Raw genomic sequence first — 15,663 nt, 5'->3', positions numbered from 1 at the left:
AAAGCCAATCATGTACAAGCGATCACAGTAAAAAGCCACTCACATCCAGGCGATCACAGTAAAAAGCCACTCACATCCAGGCGATCACAGTAAAAAGCCACTCACATCCAGGCAATCACAGTAAAAAGCCAATCATGTACAAGCGATCACAGCAAAAGGCCACTCACATCCAGGCGATCACAGTAAATAGCCAATCATGTACAAGCGATCACAGCAAAAGGCCACTCACATCCAGGCCATCACAGTAAAAAGCCACTCACATCCAGGCGATCACAGTAAAAAGCCACTCACATCCAGGCGATCACAGCAAAAGGCCAATCATGTACAAGCGATCACAGTACAAAGCCACTCACATCCAGGCGATCACAGTAAAAAGCCAATCATGTACAAGCGATCACAGTAAAAAGCCACACATCCAGGCGATCACAGTAAAAAGCCACTCACATCCAGGCGATCACAGTAAAAAGCCACTCACATCCAGGCAATCACAGTAAAAAGCCAATCATGTACAAGCGATCACAGCAAAAGGCCAATCATGTACAAGCAATCACAGTAAAAAGCCACACATCCAGGCGATCACAGCAAAAGGCCAATCATGTACAAGCGATCACAGTAAAAAGCCAATCATGTACAAGCGATCACAGTAAAAAGCCAATCATGTACAAGCGATCACAGTAAAAAGCCACTCACATCCAGGCGATCACAGTAAAAAGCCACTCACATCCAGGCGATCACAGTAAAAAGCCACTCACATCCAGGCGATCACAGTAAAAGGCCAATCATGTACAAGCGATCACAGTAAAAAGCCACTCACATACAGGCGATCACAGTAAAAAGCCAATCATGTACAAGCGATCACAGTAAAAAGCCACTCACATCCAGGCGATCACAGTAAAAAGCCACTCACATCCAGGCAATCACAGTAAAAAGCCAATCATGTACAAGCGATCACAGCAAAAGGCCAATCATGTACAAGCGATCACAGTAAAAAGCCACACATCCAGGCGATCACAGCAAAAGGCCAATCATGTACAAGCGATCACAGTAAAAAGCCAATCATGTACAAGCAATCACAGTAAAAAGCCAATCATGTACAAGCGATCACAGCAAAAGGCCACTCACATCCAGGCGATCACAGCAAAAGGCTAATCATGTACAAGCAATCACAGTAAAAAGCCACTCACATCCAGGCGATCACAGTAAAAGGCCAATCATGTACAAGCGATCACAGTAAAAAGCCACTCACATCCAGGCGATCACAGTAAAAGGCTAATCATGTACAAGCAATCACAGTAAAAAGCCACACATCCAGGCGATCACAGTAAAAGGCCAATCATGTACAAGCGATCACAGCAAAAGGCCACTCACATCCAGGCGATCACAGTAAAAAGCCAATCATGTACAAGCGATCACAGTAAAAAGCCACTCACATCCAGGCGATCACAGCAAAAGGCCAATCATGTACAAGCGATCACAGTAAAAAGCCACTCACATCCAGGCGATCACAGTAAAAAGCCAATCATGTACAAGCGATCACAGTAAAAAGCCACACATCCAGGCGATCACAGTAAAAAGCCACTCACATCCAGGCGATCACAGCAAAAGGCCAATCATGTACAAGCGATCACAGTAAAAAGCCACTCACATCCAGGCGATCACAGTAAAAAGCAACTCACATCCAGGCGATCACAGTAAAAGGCCAATCATGTACAAGCGATCACAGTAAAAAGCCACTCACATCCAGGCGATCACAGTAAAAAGCCAATCATGTACAAGCGATCACAGTAAAAAGCCACTCACATCCAGGCGATCACAGTAAAAAGCCACTCACATCCAGGCAATCACAGTAAAAAGCCAATCATGTACAAGCGATCACAGCAAAAGGCCAATCATGTACAAGCGATCACAGTAAAAAGCCACACATCCAGGCGATCACAGCAAAAGGCCAATCATGTACAAGCGATCACAGTAAAAAGCCAATCATGTACAAGCGATCACAGTAAAAAGCCACTCACATCCAGGTGATCACAGTAAAAAGCCAATCATGTACAAGCGATCACAGCAAAAGGCCACTCACATCCAGGCGATCACAGCAAAAGGCTAATCATGTACAAGCAATCACAGTAAAAAGCCACACATCCAGGCGATCACAGTAAAAGGCCAATCATGTACAAGCGATCACAGCAAAAGGCCAATCACATCCAGGCGATCACAGTAAAAAGCCACTCACATCCAGGCGATCACAGCAAAAGGCCAATCATGTACAAGCGATCACAGTAAAAAGCCACTCACATCCAGGCGATCACAGTAAAAGGCCAATCACGTACAGGCGATCACAGCAAAAGGCCACTCACATCCAGGCAATCACAGTAAAAAGCCACTCACATCCAGGCGATCACAGCAAAAGGCCAATCATGTACAAGCGATCACAGTAAAAAGCCACTCACATCCAGGCGATCACAGTAAAAGGCCAATCACGTACAGGCGATCATAGTAAAAAGCCACTCACATCCAGGCGATCACAGTAAAAAGCCACTCACATCCAGGCCATCACAGTAAAAAGCCAATCATGTACAAGCGATCACAGTAAAAAGCCACTCACATCCAGGCGATCACAGTAAAAAGCCACCCACATCCAGGCGATCATAATAAAAAGCCACTCACATCCAGGCGATCACAGTAAAAAGCCAATCATGTACAAGCGATCATAGTAAAAAGCCACTCACATCCAGGCGATCACAGTAAAAAGCCACCCACATCCAGGCGATCATAGTAAAAAGCCACTCACATCCAGGCGATCACAGTAAAAAGCCAATCATGTACAAGCGATCACAGCAAAAGGCCACTCACATCCAGGCCATCACAGTAAAAAGCCAATCATGTACAAGCGATCACAGTAAAAAGCCACTCACATCCAGGCGATCACAGCAAAAGGCCAATCATGTACAAGCGATCACAGTAAAAAGCCACTCACATCCAGGCGATCACAGTAAAAAGCCAATCATGTACAAGCGATCACAGTAAAAAGCCACTCATGTACAAGCGATCACAGTAAAAAGCCAATCATGTACAAGCGATCACAGTAAAAAGCCACTCACATCCAGGCGATCACAGTAAAAAGCCAATCATGTACAAGCGATCACAGCAAAAGGCCAATCATGTACAAGCGATCACAGTAAAAAGCCACTCACATCCAGGCGATCACAGTAAAAAGCCACTCACATCCAGGCGATCACAGTAAAAAGCCACTCACATCCAGGCGATCACAGTAAAAAGCCACTCACATCCAGGCGATCACAGTAAAAGGCCAATCATGTACAAGCGATCACAGTAAAAAGCCACTCACATCCAGGCGATCACAGTAAAAGGCCAATCATGTACAAGCGATCACATTAAAAAGCCACTCACATCCAGGCGATCACAGTAAAAAGCCACTCACATCCAGGCGATCACAGTAAAAGGCCAATCATGTACAAGCGATCACAGTAAAAAGCCACTCACATCCAGGCGATCACAGTAAAAGGCCAATCATGTACAAGCGATCACAGTAAAAAGCCACTCACATCCAGGCGATCACAGTAAAAAGCCACTCACATCCAGGCGATCACAGTAAAAAGCCACTCATGTACAAGCGATCACAGCAAAAGGCCACTCACATCCAGGCGATCACAGTAAATAGCCAATCATGTACAAGCGATCACAGCAAAAGGCCACTCACATCCAGGCCATCACAGTAAAAAGCCACTCACATCCAGGCGATCACAGTAAAAAGCCACTCACATCCAGGCGATCACAGCAAAAGGCCAATCATGTACAAGCGATCACAGTAAAAAGCCACTCACATCCAGGCGATCACAGTAAAAAGCCAATCATGTACAAGCGATCACAGTAAAAAGCCACACATCCAGGCGATCACAGTAAAAAGCCACTCACATCCAGGCGATCACAGCAAAAGGCCAATCATGTACAAGCGATCACAGTAAAAAGCCACTCACATCCAGGCGATCACAGTAAAAAGCCACTCACATCCAGGCGATCACAGTAAAAAGCCACTCACATCCAGGCGATCACAGTAAAAGGCCAATCATGTACAAGCGATCACAGTAAAAAGCCACTCACATCCAGGCGATCACAGTAAAAAGCCAATCATGTACAAGCGATCACAGTAAAAAGCCACTCACATCCAGGCGATCACAGTAAAAAGCCACTCACATCCAGGCAATCACAGTAAAAAGCCAATCATGTACAAGCGATCACAGCAAAAGGCCAATCATGTACAAGCAATCACAGTAAAAAGCCACACATCCAGGCGATCACAGCAAAAGGCCAATCATGTACAAGCGATCACAGTAAAAAGCCAATCATGTACAAGCGATCACAGTAAAAAGCCAATCATGTACAAGCGATCACAGTAAAAAGCCACTCACATCCAGGCGATCACAGTAAAAAGCCACTCACATCCAGGCGATCACAGTAAAAAGCCACTCACATCCAGGCGATCACAGTAAAAGGCCAATCATGTACAAGCGATCACAGTAAAAAGCCACTCACATACAGGCGATCACAGTAAAAAGCCAATCATGTACAAGCGATCACAGTAAAAAGCCACTCACATCCAGGCGATCACAGTAAAAAGCCACTCACATCCAGGCAATCACAGTAAAAAGCCAATCATGTACAAGCGATCACAGCAAAAGGCCAATCATGTACAAGCGATCACAGTAAAAAGCCACACATCCAGGCGATCACAGCAAAAGGCCAATCATGTACAAGCGATCACAGTAAAAAGCCAATCATGTACAAGCGATCACAGTAAAAAGCCAATCATGTACAAGCGATCACAGCAAAAGGCCACTCACATCCAGGCGATCACAGCAAAAGGCTAATCATGTACAAGCAATCACAGTAAAAAGCCACTCACATCCAGGCGATCACAGTAAAAGGCCAATCATGTACAAGCGATCACAGTAAAAAGCCACTCACATCCAGGCGATCACAGTAAAAGGCTAATCATGTACAAGCAATCACAGTAAAAAGCCACACATCCAGGCGATCACAGTAAAAGGCCAATCATGTACAAGCGATCACAGCAAAAGGCCACTCACATCCAGGCGATCACAGTAAAAAGCCAATCATGTACAAGCGATCACAGTAAAAAGCCACTCACATCCAGGCGATCACAGCAAAAGGCCAATCATGTACAAGCGATCACAGTAAAAAGCCACTCACATCCAGGCGATCACAGTAAAAAGCCAATCATGTACAAGCGATCACAGTAAAAAGCCACACATCCAGGCGATCACAGTAAAAAGCCACTCACATCCAGGCGATCACAGCAAAAGGCCAATCATGTACAAGCGATCACAGTAAAAAGCCACTCACATCCAGGCGATCACAGTAAAAAGCAACTCACATCCAGGCGATCACAGTAAAAGGCCAATCATGTACAAGCGATCACAGTAAAAAGCCACTCACATCCAGGCGATCACAGTAAAAAGCCAATCATGTACAAGCGATCACAGTAAAAAGCCACTCACATCCAGGCGATCACAGTAAAAAGCCACTCACATCCAGGCAATCACAGTAAAAAGCCAATCATGTACAAGCGATCACAGCAAAAGGCCAATCATGTACAAGCGATCACAGTAAAAAGCCACACATCCAGGCGATCACAGCAAAAGGCCAATCATGTACAAGCGATCACAGTAAAAAGCCAATCATGTACAAGCGATCACAGTAAAAAGCCACTCACATCCAGGTGATCACAGTAAAAAGCCAATCATGTACAAGCGATCACAGCAAAAGGCCACTCACATCCAGGCGATCACAGCAAAAGGCTAATCATGTACAAGCAATCACAGTAAAAAGCCACACATCCAGGCGATCACAGTAAAAGGCCAATCATGTACAAGCGATCACAGCAAAAGGCCAATCACATCCAGGCGATCACAGTAAAAAGCCACTCACATCCAGGCGATCACAGCAAAAGGCCAATCATGTACAAGCGATCACAGTAAAAAGCCACTCACATCCAGGCGATCACAGTAAAAGGCCAATCACGTACAGGCGATCACAGCAAAAGGCCACTCACATCCAGGCAATCACAGTAAAAAGCCACTCACATCCAGGCGATCACAGCAAAAGGCCAATCATGTACAAGCGATCACAGTAAAAAGCCACTCACATCCAGGCGATCACAGTAAAAGGCCAATCACGTACAGGCGATCACAGTAAAAGGCCACTCACATCCAGGCGATCACAGTAAAAAGCCAATCATGTACAAGCGATCACAGTAAAAAGCCACTCACATCCAGGCGATCACAGCAAAAGGCCAATCATGTACAAGCGATCACAGTAAAAAGCCAATCACATCCAGGCGATCACAGTAAAAAGCCAATCATGTACAAGCGATCACAGTAAAAAGCCACTCACATCCAGGCGATCACAGTAAAAAGCCAATCATGTACAAGCGATCACAGTAAAAAGCCACTCACATCCAGGCGATCACAGTAAAAAGCCAATCATGTACAAGCGATCACAGTAAAAAGCCACTCACATCCAGGCGATCACAGTAAAAAGCCAATCATGTACAAGCGATCACAGTAAAAAGCCACTCACATCCAGGCGATCACAGTAAAAAGCCAATCATGTACAAGCGATCACAGTAAAAAGCCAATCACATCCAGGCGATCACAGTAAAAAGCCAATCATGTACAAGCGATCACAGTAAAAAGCCACTCACATCCAGGCGATCACAGTAAAAAGCCAATCATGTACAAGCGATCACAGTAAAAAGCCAATCACATCCAGGCGATCACAGTAAAAAGCCAATCATGTACAAGCGATCACAGTAAAAAGCCACTCACATCCAGGCGATCACAGTAAAAAGCCAATCATGTACAAGCGATCACAGTAAAAAGCCACTCACATCCAGGCGATCACAGCAAAAGGCCAATCATGTACAAGCGATCACAGTAAAAAGCCACTCACATCCAGGCGATCACAGTAAAAAGCCACTCACATCCAGGCGATCACAGCAAAAGGCCAATCATGTACAAGCGATCACAGTAAAAAGCCACTCACATCCAGGCGATCACAGTAAAAAGCCAATCATGTACAAGCGATCACAGTAAAAAGCCACTCACATCCAGGCGATCACAGTAAAAGGCCAATCACGTACAGGCGATCACAGTAAAAGGCCACTCACATCCAGGCGATCACAGTAAAAAGCCAATCATGTACAAGCGATCACAGTAAAAAGCCACTCACATCCAGGCGATCACAGTAAAAAGCCAATCATGTACAAGCGATCACAGTAAAAAGCCACTCACATCCAGGCGATCACAGTAAAAAGCCAATCATGTACAAGCGATCACAGTAAAAAGCCACTCACATCCAGGCGATCACAGTAAAAAGCCAATCATGTACAAGCGATCACAGTAAAAAGCCACTCACATCCAGGCGATCACAGTAAAAAGCCAATCATGTACAAGCGATCACAGTAAAAAGCCAATCACATCCAGGCGATCACAGTAAAAAGCCAATCATGTACAAGCGATCACAGTAAAAAGCCACTCACATCCAGGCGATCACAGTAAAAGGCCAATCACGTACAGGCGATCACAGTAAAAGGCCACTCACATCCAGGCGATCACAGTAAAAAGCCAATCATGTACAAGCGATCACAGTAAAAAGCCACTCACATCCAGGCGATCACAGTAAAAAGCCAATCATGTACAAGCGATCACAGTAAAAAGCCACTCACATCCAGGCGATCACAGTAAAAAGCCAATCATGTACAAGCGATCACAGTAAAAAGCCACTCACATCCAGGCGATCACAGTAAAAAGCCAATCATGTACAAGCGATCACAGTAAAAAGCCAATCACATCCAGGCGATCACAGTAAAAAGCCAATCATGTACAAGCGATCACAGTAAAAAGCCACTCACATCCAGGCGATCACAGTAAAAAGCCAATCATGTACAAGCGATCACAGTAAAAAGCCACTCACATCCAGGCGATCACAGTAAAAGGCCAATCACGTACAGGCGATCACAACAAAGGCCACTCAAATCCAGGCGATCACAGTAAAAGGCCAATCACAGTAAAAGGCCAATCACATCCAGGCGATCACAGTAAAAGGCCAATCACAGTAAAAGGCCAATCACATCCAGGCGATCACGGTAAAAGGCCAATCACATCAGGTGATCACAGTAAAAGGCCAATCACATCCAGGCGATCACAGTAAAAGGCCAATCACATCCAGGCGATCACAGTAAAAGGCCAATCACAATAAGCTTATGTTCTTAAAATAAATATATAAATTCAACCTGCCATGTCACGTCCATTTCTTTTTCTCCATGACCTTAAAAAATACTTCCAAATCCAAATGATGGCCTCTCCCTCTCTTGGGTGTAATAACATGAGCATTGAGCATCGTCACGCTCTCTTGTCATACTGCAAAGTAAACCAAACTTGCTGGAGGGGAAGCAAGCGAGCAAACAGGTGCACAGAAAGAAATGAAGTTTCGAACAACGATGAGAACGACAAAACTTGTGGTCAAACCAGACTCGGTGGTGCAATGGCTAAAGCGTCCGCTTCGAATCTGGGAGGTCGGCGGTTCAAGCGTCGGACGAGTCATTCCAAAGACTTTAAAAATGGCACGTGCAGCTTCCTTCCTTGTGTGTATAAAAATGGCACGTGCTGCTTCCTTGAACCAAACTTGCTGGAGGGGAAGCAAGCGAGCAAACACGTGCACAGAAGCAGCACATGTTCAACACAAAAGGATAGAACACATACAATCCCCATAGGGAGGAGGAAATGCCTGGCTGAGTGTGGTGAGAAATGCGGCACCATTGTTGTGATGTCATTGGTGCTCCTGGAAGTGACGACATTTGCCCCAACCTCAGTGGCTATGTTGTCCTGTCGAACAGTCCTGTGTTATCACATACACTACATGACCAAAAGTATGCGGACACCCCTTCTAATTAGTGGATTAGGCTGTTTGAGCCACACCCATTGCTGACAGGTATATATAATCAAGCACACAGCTACGCAATCTCCATAGACAAACATTGGCAGCAGAATGGGCCATACTGAAGAGCTCAGTGTCTTTCAACATGGCACCATCATAGGATTCCATCTTTCCAACAAGTCAGTTCATCAAATTTCTGCCCTGCTAGAGCTGCCCCGGTCAACTGCAAGTGCTGTTATTGTGAAGTGGAAACGTCTAGGAGCAACAACAGCTCAGTCGCGAAGTGGTAGGCCACACAAGCTCACAGAACGGGACCGCCGAGTGCTGAAGCACGTAGTGCGTAAAAATCGTCTGTCCTCAGTTGCAACAATCACTACCGATTTCCAAACTGCTACGGGAAGCAACGTCAGCACAACAACTGTTCGTCGGGAGCTTCATGAAATGGGTTTCCATGGCTGAGCAGCCGCACACAAGCCTAAGATCACCATGCGCAATGCCAAGCGTCGGCTGGAGTGGTGTAAAGCTCGCCACCATTGCACTCTGGAGCAGCGGAAATGCGTTTTTCATGGTTCGGACTAGGCCCCTTAGTTCCAGTGAAGGGAAACCATAACACTACAGCATACAATGACATTATAGACGATTGTGTGCTTCCAACTTTGTGGCAACAGTTTGGGGAAGGCCCTTTCCTGTTTCAGCATGACATGTCATGGTTGTTTTGTAATAATGTACAATATATCGTGGTTGTTGTTTTGTAATAATATGTTGTTAAACCAATTGCACTGTTCCACGTGCACAGGAGAAAATTGTATGTAAAGTCGTCATGGGTGTTGGGGATTATCTTATCCATGAGCTGACCTGGGGTGACCCCAGCATGCATACAAAATTTACACACAGACGCCATACTTCATACAGTCAGATTAATGCTCGATTTTATTGGACCCCCATTGGACTTAGTCCTAAATGGGGGCTTTTGGATTGGGTCTTGTCCATCTGTCCATCCGTCCGCCCTTGCTACCGCAACCATATCTCGGAGATGTATGGACCGATTTTGTTCATACTTCTCACAAGGACAACACATGATTACTCGTAGTATACATAGGCACATCATTGTGTTTTGTGATGCAATCAAAAATGGCCGACTGGTGGCCATTTTAGTTGTTAAAAAAACCCGATGTTGAAAATGTCCCCAACCATTTCTCAGACAGCATTTACCGATGTTTGTCAAATGTGGCACACAGATAGCGAATGATGGTTTCCATATGCGTCATTTTCTTTCGACATCAGATCCAATATGGCTGACTGGTGGCCATTTTGTTACTTAAACATGTCCCCAATTATTTCTCGACATGATAGACCGATTTTCTTCAAACTTGGCACAAAGACAATACATGAGAGTATACATATGCTGAAGATTTTGTTTTGTAACCCAACCAAAGATGTCCGACTGACGGCCTTTGACTCCGTAGAGCAAAATTACTAAAACCACGGGTGCTATGACATTTTAAGACTTATTTTTTGAATGGTCTCGGACTTAAAAATCAAAAACTGCTTCATCAATTTCTTTCTAATTTTACATTTGTACTCGGAGCCCTTTTACGTTTGTTTGTACCTTTAAAAATAACTCACTTATTGCTTCAAAATCATCTCATTTCCTCTGGATTCTGACTTTCACTCTCTATCCCTAGTTAGTTTTACACGTTTCTGCTCCTTGGATGCGGCTGGTGTTGATCTCAAAAAATAAATCACAACCGTTGTTATCCCAAAAAAAATTTGAGTCTCTTTAAAACGAGAAGCCATTTTGTTTCCCTTTGCTTTCTGTGATCAGCACTGTTCATCCTTATGGTTAAATAAAACTAACTTTAAAACCCTTTAATATTTAAAGTTTGGTTTCAACTTGTATCGCAAGTGATGCAATCATACTCCTGCACACACGACTTTGTAATTTGTATACAAGAGGAGTAAAGGGTAAAAAACGTACATCGGTTTAGCCAGGATGACATGGGGATGTTCCAGCTGGAAACAACATCAACCATAGAACGTGGCAGTTCAATATTCATGGGCTTTGATACTGCAAGGTCCCTGCAAACAAAGAAAGAAAATTTTCATCCTGATCAGCAGCTATGACCGCAGATAAATAAACAAGAAGACGTCATGCAGAGCACGATACTTGCAAAATCCATCCTCTCCCCACCAAAGAGGTTGCCATTGATCCATCAAATTGTCCATTTCATCAAGATTAAAATTGATCTTGATCAAAGCTCGGGTTAATAGAAAAATTGCTGATTTTGGAAGTTTGACCTTGAGTTGACCTGTGACCTTTTGACCTAAAGCATATTTGGCTTCCCAATTTAGTGACTTGATCTACAAATGCTTTTCATTTTTCAAGTCAATCAGATGAAAATGGCGATTTTAGAATGTTGACCCACAGATGACCTTCGACCTTTAACCTCAAAATAAACAGGCTTCTCAATTTTGACGACGTCTACAACTTGATGAAGTTTCATGATGATCGGTTTAGAATTGTGACCTGTAGGCGAGTGACAAACAGACAAATGAAAAATCACTCAAAAAGTGACACTTGGAAAAAGAGAACAAAGTAGAATGGCACTCAGTAGACCATCCTTTTGACCTCAAAAATAATTGGTGGTTGAATTCAGTGACCTGATATGCAAATCATCTTCAAAGTTGAAGTTCATCTGATGAAAATTGACAATTTTAGAAATTTGGCCGATGTTGACCTTTTGGCCAAAGTTGACCTCAAACATAGTTGGCGGTTGGTTTCAGTAGGCTGATGTGCAAATCCTATTCAGATTTCAAAGTCAATCGGTTGAAAATTTAGGATTTTAGAAATTTGAAATGGTTGTTAACCTTTGGCCTATGTTTGCCTTTTGGCCTATGCTGATCTCAAAATAGTTGGTGGTTGAATTCAGTTGGCTGATATGTAAATCCTATTCAAATGTCAAGTCAATCAGATGAAAATTGAGGATTTTAGAAATTTGAAAAAACAAATGGTTGACCTTTGGCCTATGTTGACCTTGTGACCTATTTTGACCTCAAAAACAGTTGTTGGTTAAACTCAGTTCGCTATGAAAATCTTCTTCAAATTCCAAGTCAATCGGATAAAAATTGAGGATCTTCTTACTATAATTCACCAAATGTCCGTCCGTCCGTCTGTCTGTCTGTCTGTCTGTTCAAAGGTATCGTAAAAACTGCTGAACCGATCGCAACTATATTTTGGGTGGGTAATCCTGGGATCTCCAGGAGTATAATAGGCTATTTAGTTTTCCCAATTTCAGCTTTGGTCTCCAGCATTAACAGGTTTGGACTCCCGCATAACATTCACGTTCGCATAACGTTCATTGTGACGATGTTGCTTTCCCGGGTGCCGCACAAACGGCTGCATCGATCGCTGCACAGCTGCACCGATCGAACTAGGTGACCTCGGACAAAAACCTTTTATAAGGACACGGGTTGTTAGAGGACACGGGAGTACATACAACATCGGGAGTACTAACTGCACGCGTCTTCAGTATATATATAAATAATAACCACCTTTAGAGGCCATTTTTCCCCGCAAAGCGGGGGTTGGCCTTTTTCGGGAACCGTGGTTGTTGTTGTTTTTTGGTCCCCTTTTTGAAGCAATGTTTTACGGCCGGATGCCCTTCCTGACGCCAACCCTTTTTGCCGCCTTTAACGACAAACAGGGAATCAGTATCAGTCTTCAGTATCAAGCTTAATTCTGTCATGGCGGATCTGAAGAGCGGATGCTTGGAGAAGTGGTGGGCTACTTCGGCATGAAGGAGGATCAGAAACGTGGACTCCCACACTGCCACATCCTGCTGATACTTGCTCCCGCATGACGTTATTTTCCCGGGTGCCGCACAAACGGCTCCACCGATCGAGATTTAACGGATGTTTATATGAATCGTTTAAAATAAAAAAGCCTTCAATTTCTGATATTTTGCCATCGCCATATGCAGATTCGCCACGGACCAACGATCGATGTTTCTATGCGTGAACGTACCCGTTTGTTTGCGAACGGGTGTGTTTTTCATGGAAGTCCATCACGAACTTGCTGTCCATGTCTGACGTGCGACTGAGGGTGCTACAGGAATGTGGAATTTATTGGTTTCATGCTTTAGCATTCACCATATCTGCATTGCCTGTTTGCTTCTGGCCTCCCACCCATGCGCAGCACGGGTATCTCCCTAGTTTTAGAAATTTGTAAAGGTTGTTCACCTTTTGGCCTACGCTGATCTCAAAAATAGTTGGTGGTTGAATTCAGTTAACCGATTTGTAAATCCTATTCAAATTCAAATCAATTGGATAAAAATTGAGGATTTTAGAAATTTGAAATGGTTGTTGACCTTTTGGCCTACGCTGATCTCAAAAATAGTTGGTGGTTGAATTCAGTTAGCCGATATGTAAATCCTATTCAAACTCCAGGTCAATTGGATGAAAATTGAGGATTTTAGAAATTTGAAAAAAGGTGGTTGACCTTTGGCCTATGTTGACCTTTGGAGCTAAAAAAAAAAAAATAGGATTTTGTCGGACCATGAACTCCACCATTTGGTGATCGGTTTAAAATTGTGACCTGAAGGCAAGTATAAGTGTGCGGACAGACAAACACACAAACAGGAGTGATCAACATACTTGTCAAAAAATAAATAAATAATTTGCCAAGTAATAACAAACGCAACCGAGCAATATACTTTGATTCTGGAAGTTATAAATAAAGCATAGCATCCTTAATCCCAAACGTCACAGCTCGCAAAGTACACATTACAAACCCCGTTATATAATAACAGATGGGAGAGTTTAATCACACAAATGACTCTTACTGAGGTTCTACACCACCCAGCAGTGTTACGTTACAGTGAAAAGGGTGACAAGTACGACGTTGTAGGGGAATACTTTACAGGCATACCACTGCACATGATCTTTGTAGTCAGAATAACCTCCACCAGCAAGTGTGCAGCTGCACTCCGCCAGAAAACCTACAAAGTAGTTGCTGAAGTGAAAAGAGAGTGCGGTCTGGTACGCATTGAGCCACCTGGGATACACATAAAAAGAATAATCAGTTGGTAGGCAACTTTCCGCCTTTTCTACACCGAGCAAACATTTTTCAACATGAAGCTTCTACCAATCTACCATGCTAAGAACATTTCATCAATTTAAATAAATCGGGCACCTTACCTTAACCATAGGTATGCGTGGACATTGTCGAGCGGTAAGAGAATACTGTACTTGCAATTCCAAAGGCCTACATTAAACTCTACCCAAAGTCAACGTGCTTCCTGGCTGCATATTCTTTTTTCTCGGGAATATTCTACAGCCAATCACTATTCAAGTAACGGCCTGGTTTGAATAAACAAACACTAAGTAGAGAGCATATCTCCACCTGGTTGCCATATCACTCAATGGTGAAGAATCACTTAAAAAATTAAATAATTATTATATCCAAATCCATATTCAGATCTTCACCAAAATCGAATCGATTCTTCCTTGTCAGACACCCAACCCGACCAACAAGTTTCGTCCAAATCCATTCATAACTTTTTGAGATATCCCACAAAGTATCGTTTTTGGCCCCATCTCCCAATGGTGAAGAATCACTTAAAAAATTAATTCTCATATCTGAATCCATAATGAGATCTTCACCAAAATCGAATCTCTTTGTCCTTGTCAGACATCCAAACCGGTCCACAAAATTTCATCGAAACCCATAAACAACTTTTTGAGATACCCTGCTATGTATCGTTTGTCGCCCGATCTCCCAATGGTGAAGAATCGCTGAAAACATTCTGGTAGCCGGATCCGAATCCGGATCTTCACCAAAATCGAATCATTTCGTCATTGTGACATACGCTACATCTCTGCCAAATTTCGTCCGAATCCGTCTACAACGTTTTGAGATATTTTGTTCACAAACAAACGAACAAATGAACAGACAAACATGGGTGAAAACATAACTTCCATCCACCTTTGGTGGCGGAGGTATAAATGGCCTGGTCTAAAATGTATGTGTTAGGCACGGACTTGGCCCTCTGATGCGAGCATCATTTGTGGTCGTTGACTCGCCTATTTGCTGCTGGTGACACTATATTTGGAAGCTAACCTTGGAAGAAGCGACCTGTAAAAAAAGAAGGGGGAAGAAGATTACAAAAAAGTAAGTATTACCATCATAAGATATCCAGCCAATTATATTATAGTGAATAAACTATACAGTTGACATCTTTTCAATTCCAGTATGTGCACAGCAACATTCCACAAAAAACTGATATATTTGTTGGAAAAGTGCCAAAGGATTAAGAACAGAGCGAAAAAAAAGTAAAAGCAACACGTGATTCAACACGTTTCAAAGTGACAGCAGATACTCACAACTATTACTTCTTCTTCTTAAAAAAAGTGTTCCCACTTTCTTTCCCACTTTTTTTTCTTCTTGTTTTTCTTTTTTTGTTCCCACTTTCAACCAAGTATTTCCAATTTATGGTCTTGATGACCAGGGATCATTTTCGGCCAAAATCATGAACCGGCTAGCCAGGCCTGACATTGGACTGAAGGCGACAGGAATTTGGAATTTGGCCAGGGTGCCGGTGATAACTCACCTATTCTTCACGAAAAATATCACGGGACGCTTAACATCTAGCAAAATGTCCTAGTTAGTACATGTGTCACCTGGCCTAT

At 43.4% G+C, this 15,663-nt stretch overlaps 1 protein-coding gene across 3 annotated transcripts in view; it reads right to left on the bottom strand.

Moving 5' to 3' along the window:
* Positions 1-15,663, bottom strand: part of PORCN (porcupine O-acyltransferase) — an 81,586-nt gene that overhangs the window by 36,514 nt on the left and 29,409 nt on the right. For all 3 annotated transcript variants that reach the window (XR_013621029.1, XM_068133398.2, XM_068133399.2), the window contains exons 8-10: positions 15,095-15,109; positions 13,904-14,029; positions 10,955-11,055 (exon numbers count right to left, since the gene is read on the bottom strand). Coding sequence is in view for 2 of the 3 variants with exons in the window: in XM_068133398.2 (XP_067989499.2) it covers positions 10,955-11,055; positions 13,904-14,029; positions 15,095-15,109 (242 nt within the window). In the remaining variant the exon portion in view is untranslated. The remainder of the gene's footprint in view (positions 1-10,954; positions 11,056-13,903; positions 14,030-15,094; positions 15,110-15,663) is intronic.

The sequence above is a fragment of the Myxine glutinosa genome, chromosome 12 (genome assembly GCF_964187855.1).
Source record: "Myxine glutinosa chromosome 12, kmMyxGlut1.1, whole genome shotgun sequence".
Classification (NCBI taxonomy): Eukaryota; Metazoa; Chordata; class Myxini; order Myxiniformes; family Myxinidae; genus Myxine; species Myxine glutinosa.
The sequence above is the reverse complement of the archived record's forward strand: the minus strand, read 5'-3'. Positions and strand labels throughout refer to the sequence as shown.